General features: G+C 33.5%; 2 protein-coding genes across 2 annotated transcripts; one reads left to right on the top strand and one right to left on the bottom strand.

Annotated features, from left to right (window-relative positions):
- Positions 1 to 295: 295 nt before the first annotated feature.
- LOC137813935 (ethylene-responsive transcription factor ERN1) lies at positions 296 to 1,488 on the top strand. The gene has a single exon (XM_068616426.2). It carries the CDS (start codon positions 498 to 500, stop codon positions 1,332 to 1,334), a length of 837 nt encoding a protein of 278 aa, XP_068472527.1. The 5' UTR covers positions 296 to 497; the 3' UTR covers positions 1,335 to 1,488.
- A 2,323-nt stretch (positions 1,489 to 3,811) lies between these two features.
- LOC137813936 (tubulin alpha-1 chain) lies at positions 3,812 to 6,838 on the bottom strand. The gene is made up of 5 exons (XM_068616427.1): positions 6,442 to 6,838; positions 5,556 to 5,770; positions 5,268 to 5,467; positions 4,453 to 4,961; positions 3,812 to 4,333 (listed from the first exon to the last, which is right to left on the bottom strand). Exons 1-5 carry the CDS (start codon positions 6,552 to 6,554, stop codon positions 4,024 to 4,026), a joined length of 1,347 nt encoding a protein of 448 aa, XP_068472528.1. The 5' UTR covers positions 6,555 to 6,838; the 3' UTR covers positions 3,812 to 4,023.
- Between the last annotated feature and the right edge of the window lie 2,649 nt (positions 6,839 to 9,487).

Here is a 9,487-nt window from a genome sequence, read left to right as displayed (position 1 = left end):
TATTGAGAAAAAAAGAAGATTAGTATTAGTGTGAGTAAAACTAGATTAAATTGATTCTGTTTTAGACACATTTGTTGAAACTGAGGCTTGACTGTTTCAGTAAAGCAATGCCCAGAAAAGACATACGTACATACACAGGGGCGGTTGAAAAGTAAAGGGTGATATATTGAATTTGAAGAGGATACCCTGTCTGCATCATGTCAAATTTTAAATATACTTTCTAAAAGTTAAACAATTAACAAATTCCAAGATGTGCATCTTATATATTAATCCCACTTGCTTGCTCAAAACTTAGGCACCTTTTTCATTTATGTGTGTGTATATACATATATATATTCTCACAGCTTGCAAACAACAACATGAAAATTAAGTAATAGCTAGCTTTGCATAAACATTGTGAGAGCTATAAACATTTCAGCTCCTCTTGTCTTATTTCTTGATACATCTTCATCACAACTTCTCCCATTCAAGTATCATTTTGTTTGATAATATTTGTGATGGAGATTCAATTCCAACAACCAAACCTGCAGCATCAGAAATCAGGCATTGCAATCACCAAAGGTGGAAAGTTGAAAGGGAGAAGCAGAAGCAACAACACCAACAAATTTGTTGGGGTGAGACAAAGGCCTTCAGGGAGATGGGTAGCTGAGATCAAAGACACAACTCAGAAGATAAGAATGTGGCTTGGCACATTTGAGACAGCTGAGGAAGCAGCCAGAGCCTATGATGAAGCTGCATGCCTTCTTCGCGGATCCAACACTCGCACCAACTTCATCACTCATGTGTCCTTGGATTCCCCTCTTGCTTCTCGAATTCGGAATCTTCTTAACAACAAAAAAGGAATGAAAAAACAGGAAGATGCTAATGCTAATAATGCACCAGCTCCAAGAGTAAGCAGCACTAGCACTGCTAGTACTAGTATTAGTACTACTACTAGTGCTATTAGTAATTCAAACAATGGCAATGGCAACAATGACAAGTCTCTTTCTACCGTGACACCTCAAAGTTCAAATCTGTTTGATGATGCTTATAAACCAGATTTGAGCAATTGCAGGGAGGACTTTGGGTCAGGTCAACAATCCAATGCTTCATGGGGTTTTGGAGCTGTCTTTGATCGTTTTCCTATCGCTCAAATATTGGATGTACCAAAGATTGATGATTGCCTCACTGATACAGCTGACTTGGAGCTTTCTGAATTTGAAAGAATGAAAGTTGAAAGACAAATATCAGCTTCACTCTATGCAATTAATGGGGTGCAAGAGTACATGGAAACTGTTCAGGACTCCAGTGAAACTCTCTGGGATCTTCCTCCTTTATGCTCATTGTTCTGCTAAACTTGAAGGTCTAAAAGATCCCGCAATTCTTCCATCTCAATGTCATTAGTCTTGTTTATTTTAATTTATTGAAAACTTGAGGGTGGAGTGTGGGATCTAAGCATTGATTGAAATATTACAATAACATTGGTGAGATATAATTTTGTTTTCCTAACTGCTTTCTTAATGTGAGAAGGAAGATCAATGAGTTTCATTAGCAGCTTGTGAAAGCTCATTTTCAATTATTCTTCTTTTCACATCCTAAATGTCAAAACTAAATCTTCAAGTCTTCTATCAAAGTCTCCTTTCTAGGAATATGCAGTGTAAAAGTCTAGACTTTGGAGGGAAAAGTAAGGAAATTGGAATCTTGGATCTTAGAGCCAAAATCAAAATGACTATTCACGTTGATTTACATGGATAAACAGTAGAACCACTTTAATTTCCTCTATACGTGAAAGGGACAAGTACTATGTTTGCTTTGTTATTAATGGAAAATATGGTTTCGTATCTTCTCAGATTTTGGTCCAATTGCTTTTGCAAGACTCATGCCTTTTGGGCATTTGCTTTGGCTATGATTATTTACCCCAATCAATCATAGATACATAATTTGTCTCATTCTCTTGTCCCAAACATTAGCGGATGAACCATCATAGAAATGATATAACTTTCAGAAACTTTATTTTATAACTTTGGAGATTAAGTGATATGACTGAAATTAAATTACACATCACATCCAAGGAAGGTAACATCTTGGTTGGTCTTGCAGCCCCAGAATTCCCTTTATTAGCACTCTACTCTACTTTCTTAATCCTTATCCTCTCTTCTCTTCCATTTGGCTCGTCAACACTGCATTGAGACTTAGCTATCAAGAATAACATTCTAAAACAACCAACTAGATACTACCAAGTGCTAAACTCTGAACAAATGGAAAAAAGCTAGACAGTGGTTTGTTTGTATCTAGTATTTTCTGTTGGTCTAATGAGTTGCAAGAAGAGACAAACTCCATGCCATGTAAATTGTAATAGGTATAAAACAGATGTGAAAAAAATTCTAGACCAAAACTCGTCAGCATAAGAGACTAGCAAAGAATAAAGAACCAAGAATAGTTCAGCAAATATTTGCAAAAGAAAAGGAATATAAATATTTATTGATGAGGATATGCTGGTGACATATTTATTTTGCTGAAGATGTCAAATTTGATAGATATATGACACTACAGAACATGCGTGGAGACAAATCACGTCTGAACCTGGTGGTCATAGTCTCTTGACTGAAAAATAAATAGCTTGTGCGGAGCCTACAAAGGCATAGGAGTCAATTTTTTTTACCAAACACTAAACTTGGTAAATAACTAAGTCTTGTTTCATGCTATGTAACATCACTATTTTATAATATTCATGGCATGGTGGACTTCAAGTCTTCCACTATTGTTCAATACAGATGGTAGGAACTCTTTTTCATCACGTTTCTTATTTTTCTCTTTTCATCCTTTAAAATGAAAAAAATAAAAATGTTCTAATCCTATACGAGGTAGGCATGTTCTACTATTGATTTAAGATAAAAACTTAGATTCTCCACTTCTGCTAAGGCCTTTAAATCTTGGATAAACTGTTGAGATTTACTACATGAGTTGAATATAAGAAATCGCGACACCGTCTCTAATCCAAAATCTTAAACATTTTGTGTTTGTGAGTTTTTTTTCTTATTACTCAACTTTCTCGTTTCTATTCAGTTTAGGACTTTCAACTTATACTTGTATATTCCTAACACAACGTTCTATATCATTGAAGTGTAGAACAGATCTTGAAATTTTTTCCTTCCTCACACTGAATTTCTCCATATGTAGTTTGCTTCTGGATTTACTGCGGGGGGGTTTTTGATTGGTGGAATATACGAATGCAGCAAATAACATTGCATCATTTATTGCCCCAAATACATTACCCTTTTTCACTTCTTCATTTTCCCACTAGTCAATTATCATAAATTTAGGAAGAGGGACAAATCACCACAAGTTGATGTGACCATACATCATAGAGATCAAAGAACAAGATATAACTTACATTGAAGTAACTCATTGTATTAATAGAATTGATAAAAGATGGTGAATGATTACAAAAGATTCTTATTCATACTAGTGTTGTTATTATGTGTCTAACTAACTGAATACAGGTGAAAATCTCAACCACTGATAATGGTGTTCCATGGGATACCATTTCGTAAAAAAGCTAAGCAAAAGTAAGTTACATGCAACATGTTGACAGCCTCTGTGGTTCTGCATTTGGAAATACAGTGGCTAGTTTAGATCACAATCACCATTTGGAAGTTTGGATATACATCCTTATAGGTTTATCAGTAAACTCTAATCCCAACTAACCTTCCACGGACATAAGACACTATATAGCCAATTTATATCTGCAGTCCCTCATTTTCTTTTGCTAAATTTTAAACACTTCTGCAAAATATAAAATAAACATCTGATTTACTTTAAATAATGGAAATTGCAGAATCCCTACCCTGTCATTTACTTTCACTGAAACATACATACAAGTAATTCAGAATGACAAATACACAGCTGCCGCTCGTGAGGAAAACAATTGTCTCACTCAACACTTCAATATGAAACAATAGTAAGAACATAGTTATTACACGACAGAATGATGCTTAACATACAATGAACAAGGACAGACAGTAGATAGTGATGATGAAGATTTCAATAACCATCCTCAGCTTCTTCTTCTTCACCTTCTGCTCCAACCTCTTCATAGTCCTTTTCAAGAGCAGCAAGATCTTCCCGGGCTTCAGAAAATTCACCTTCTTCCATTCCTTCACCCACATACCAGTGGACAAATGCCCTCTTAGCATACATGAGGTCAAATTTGTAATCAATACGCGAGAAAACCTCAGCGACAGCTGTGTTGTTGCTTATCATGCAAACCGCTCGCTGCACCTTGGCAAGATCACCTCCTGGTACCACTGTTGGAGGCTGGTAGTTGATACCACACTTGAAACCAGTAGGGCACCTAAAATTTGTCACCAAAATCATCCTATAAGATTTTTGTTTCAAGAAAAATGAAAAACTTCAAAGAATATGTCTCAAAAATAGCTCTCATAATATGGCATTCCAAGGAAGTATAATTACCAGTCAACAAACTGAACTGTTCTCTTTGCCTTGATATTTGAAACAGATGCATTTACATCTTTGGGAACAACGTCCCCGCGATACATCAGGCAGCATGCCATGTACTTGCCATGTCTCGGATCACACTTAGCCATCATACTTGATGGCTCAAAAACAGCACTGGTGATCTCAGGAACAGATAGCTGCTCATGGTAGGCCTTTGCGGCAGATATTACAGGGGCATAAGATGAAAGCATGAAATGGATACGGGGATATGGCACAAGATTAGTCTGGAACTCAGTAATGTCCACATTAATTGCACCATCAAATCTCAAGGAAGTGGTCAAGGAAGAGATAATTTGAGATATCAGACGGTTCAAGTTAGTGTAAGTTGGCCTTTCTATATCTAATGATTTTCTGCAGATATCATATATTGCTTCATTGTCCAAAAGCACAACCACATCAGTGTGCTCAAGAAGAGAATGTGTGGAAAGGACACTATTGTAAGGTTCAACAACTGCAGTAGATACCTGTATGATAAACGGTACTCTCATGAGGGCATTTCACATGGATAATAAACAATAATATACCAAAAACAATTAGTAAGCAAACCATAAAACACCAGTTAACCAATACAAGAGAAAGTATCTGTATATCTAGTACATAAGCCTACTGGGTAGTTTGATTAGTCAGGGTAGAAAAATGTTCCTTAAAGGAACACTTTCCTGAATCATAGTCTAGAAAATCAGAAGAAAAATGATGTTAACAAGTGTTTGATGATGCACCACAAACAGATAATTTTACTTCATTTTTTCCCAAAGAATTTAAGAAATCACCTGAGGAGAAGGATAAATGGTAAAACCAAGTTTAGATTTCTTTCCATAATCCACAGACAAACGTTCCAACAGTAATGATCCCAAACCAGAACCAGTACCACCACCAACCGCATTAAAAACCAAGAATCCTTGCAAACCAGTGCAATTGTCTGCTAATTTTCTGATACGATCAAGGCACAGTTCAACAATTTCTCTTCCAACTGCAGCATAGGTACTTAATAAGTTGCATTGTCCAGCTAAACAAGGAAGTGAATAGCCAATTTTGACCTGCATCAGAATTTGACTTACCAGTGTAGTGTCCCCTTGCAAAGTTATTAGCAGCATCTTCCTTGCCTGAAATTAATTGCTCAGGGTGAAATAGTTGTCTGTAAGCACCAGATCTGACTTCATCAATAACACTAGGTTCCAGATCAACAAATAAAGCCCTTGGAACATGCTTTCCAGATCCAGTCTCGCTGAAGAAGGTGTTGAAAGCATCATGTGCAATGCCAACTGTGGTATCACTGCAAGAAGATAGATATGACAATTATTTGTACGAATGTAAAGGGAAAAATAATTAGAATGGATTCATAAAAACAAAATAAAGTTCTAGTTTCAGGGTAGTGAGAAATTAGAAGCTTAGAAAGGGATAACATTCATTCAATGAATTTGGCCTCCAAATGGTTTTATGCTCTAACTAACACCCCACCAACACAATGGACCTTTTATATGTAAAAATTAAAAGAAGGGATTCTCCTATTCAGAAAAGGCAGTACTGCATTTATACTTTTCCTTGCCACAGTTACAATATAAGATGAATGATCTATGCATATTATGTGCTAAATAGACACGACCATAAAAATGGAGGAAACGTAATAAAGAAATAAACATGACATGATCACGCTTAACATTATGATTTAAATCACATCCAACAAAAGACCCTCCATAGAAACAATACATAAGGTAAACTACCAATAATAAGCACTTTCGAAAATATGAGAAGTTTAAGGATGAAATCTAACTGATCAAGTAATACAAGTTGAAGATAGATCAAATTAAGCTTTCTAGTATTCAAGGCAACAATTGAGTGAAAAAGTACACCATAGTCAAAAGACCTAAAGAATCAAAACTTTCATGAAGATACAAGGTATTCAATTAAACAACACATCAAACAGCAATGATCACAGAACTGTACCTAGGCATCGTGCCATCAGGGTTAATTCCATGCTCAAGGCAATATAACTCCCAACATGAATTTCCCACCTGAATTCCAGCTTGTCCAATATGAATGCTAATGATCTCTCTCATCTTCTGTGTGTCAGCTTCTCTGTGTGATGATGCAAACAAAAATCAGAAGGAGGAGTAAACTGCAAGGAGAGAAAGCAAAGAAGATTCTTTGATATTTGTTTGCTCTCTTTAGAGTTAGAATAGCTTGACACATAAACACATGTGAAGGTTGGAGAAAAAAGTCAAGCGGTTAGAAAGTATAAAAATTGATGAATATCTTAAATTATTGGAGTGAGTTTTGTAATAATGAAGAGGGGACCTTCATTTGGAGATAAATAACAGTTGAATGGGGGTTGAAGGGGTCCATGCTTTTGGTCGGTTTTCCAACTTATATTAGGGGACACAACTCCTTGTCTTCTTTCCTGTTATGCTTCCAAGCAGGCATCACATGTGCTGCACAAGATAAAACTTTTTACTTTCAACTTATAACTGTTATATTTTCAATCACTTATTATCAAATTCAATAAATCTAATAGTAATTTCTCATAAAATTATTTTATATTTTCAATATTTATTATTTAAACTACAACTTATATAAAATAATAACAATTCGTTGATATAAGTAATATTATATTTGAATATTTTAAATACTTTTTATATTAATAACAATTAAAACCTTATTCAATATAATCATAAAAGAAAACCTAGATATAATTCCTTGCATGCATGTTTTTGGTGTTGAATCAAAACTCAAGTCTCTCCTAATATAAAAATTTACAAATCATAATGACAAAACACTTATATAATTGTATCTAAACCTTTTCTTACTATTTATACATATAAAAAATGAAACTAGACCATATATTAACGCAAATTATTACACCATTCAATTATTTTTTACAAAATATACTTTTTTATATATTCTGAAAATATCTACATTTGTTATGCAGTATCCATCTGGTATTTGTGACACATCTTTTTCCATTGGGGCTGGCTGGTACAGATACACAGCTGTTGACGTTGCTCCTCCATGTTTCTATTCAAGTAATAGAGTCAGATATTTTTTATAATGAACAGATTTTTTATTACACAAGGCACCACGTGTTGGATGATAATAATTGAGTGATAGTTAAAATTGTTAGATATTATAAGATCAGAAAAGTATAATTAAACAGTTTTATCTGAGAATGTTGACTAAGCAAAGCTAATGAAGAAGCTCTCTAACATGCAAATTATGTACTTTTATGTGGGCTAGCTAACTTTGTGTAGAACACTGTGCAGACTAGAAGTGTTTATGACTGGTTGATTTTGGCATAGTGAGTTGCAACACTTCAACTATCAGTATTCACTGTCAGATATTGGAAGCATGAAAGGATGAATGAAACTTTCATTCTCCATATCCCAAGGTGGAAGAGGAGTAGCAAGAATTTAGTGCTTGAATCATTTATATTTTTCTTTCTCATTAGGGATACAGAAAGGAGGATATAGGATGTGCCCCACTCTATTAAATGCATCTGATATGCTGATTGAAGGTTTTGGAATTTAGCACTCATATACCTTTTTGTTTGATCAATGTGTTGGAAATGCAGCCCAAGGGAGAGAAATATTCAAAAATTCTTTACCCATAAATTATGAGTTAATTATGTAAGTAAATCTGATATCATGCTTAATAAAAAAATTTAAAATATTAGGTTTATAATTTTTTCTCATGTATATATACAGGGCTTAGTTATCCATTTTCACTTAATATAGAATTTTATCTTCATAATTTAAACTCCAACAATGTGTAATGAACTTTTAATGTTTACGGTCAATGATTTAATAAAACTTTAGCAACTCTTTAAAGAAGTAATCTCTTTTTAGTCTTTCCATGAATTGTATACTTATGCATTTTTTTTAATGGATCATAATTCAACTGTGAGTTGTATAAGATACACATTTTGCATAAAAGATGGTATGCATCACCTTATTCACCTTGTACAAAAGCTTTCCGATTTTTTAAACTCTATTGAACCCTCTTTTATAAGAGTTAATATATTATTTCGTCGTGTTTGCACACCATAGTTAGTATGAATTGGGAGCCTCTATTTTAGTCAAAGAAGAGACTGGTAACTCAAAATACTATAAAATCATTGAATATAAATTAATTTTAAATAATTAGTTATTATATTGAATAAATTAGATATTATTTTATAAATTAAAAAATTATTGTTATTGTTTCTAAATTTATAAACTAGTTTTTAGATTGATTTTTAATTAGTTAATCGGTATCTAATTAGTTAATTGATATCTAATTAGCTACCAATGTTTTAACTACCAATTCTAGAATCTAAAGTAGTTGGTAGCTAAATCCTTATATAAATACCAATTTAAAAACTAATTTATAAATTTTATTAATAATAGAAACTACTCTAGATACCAATATTTTTTTTAATCTAAAATAGTATATAACTTAATTAAAATAGTGATTAATTATTTTTTGCCTTTAAAATTAGTTTTTACTTAATGATTTTTTTTAGTCAAACCCATTTGTTCACAAGTTTGAAATTTTTTAAATATATATTTTTTTAAAAAAATACACTTATGTTAATACTTTTTATTTTTTAATTAGTTAGTTAATCACTCCATTAGGAAGAATTTAGAGAATTTGTATTTTTACATATTTCACAATAAATACATTGGAAAACGAAGCAACAACATCACGAGGAACCAGAGACAAAGTGCTACGATGGAAAAGGAAAGATTGAAATGAAAAGGTCTCCTTCGGTGAGAACTCTTCCTTGTGAGATAATCACTCTTTAACTCTTGATGTCCAGTGATGCTTTGGAGATGTCGGTGCACACGACGCATAGAGGTGTTTAGGGTTGTAAGGCCAATCTGGAGATGGAGCAGTGATACTAGTTGCTTTACCTCACCAATTTTACAACGAAGTATTTTTATTCTAATTTTTATCGAAAACTCGTGATTTTCATAGCTGAAGAACATATTTCATTCATTATATACTTTTTATAAAA

Source organism: Phaseolus vulgaris, chromosome 1 (genome assembly GCF_051622355.1).
Source record: "Phaseolus vulgaris cultivar YP4 chromosome 1, ASM5162235v1, whole genome shotgun sequence".
Lineage (NCBI taxonomy): Eukaryota > Viridiplantae > Streptophyta > Magnoliopsida > Fabales > Fabaceae > Phaseolus > Phaseolus vulgaris.
The sequence above is the reverse complement of the archived record's forward strand: the minus strand, read 5'-3'. Positions and strand labels throughout refer to the sequence as shown.

Bases quoted from the DNA above. Each gene is read 5' to 3' on its own strand.
- LOC137813935 (XM_068616426.2), top strand. From the start codon at position 498: ATGGAGATTCAATTCCAACAACCAAACCTGCAGCATCAGAAATCAGGC.
- LOC137813936 (XM_068616427.1), bottom strand. From the start codon at position 6,554: ATGAGAGAGATCATTAGCATTCATATTGGACAAGCTGGAATTCAGGTG. The intron at 4,962-5,267 runs GTGATTTCTTAA...TTTATCATACAG, and splicing joins CCATTTATCCTTCTCCTCAG to GTATCTACTGCAGTTGTTGA. The intron at 4,334-4,452 runs GTAATTATACTT...GACAAATTTTAG, and splicing joins ACAGTTCAGTTTGTTGACTG to GTGCCCTACTGGTTTCAAGT.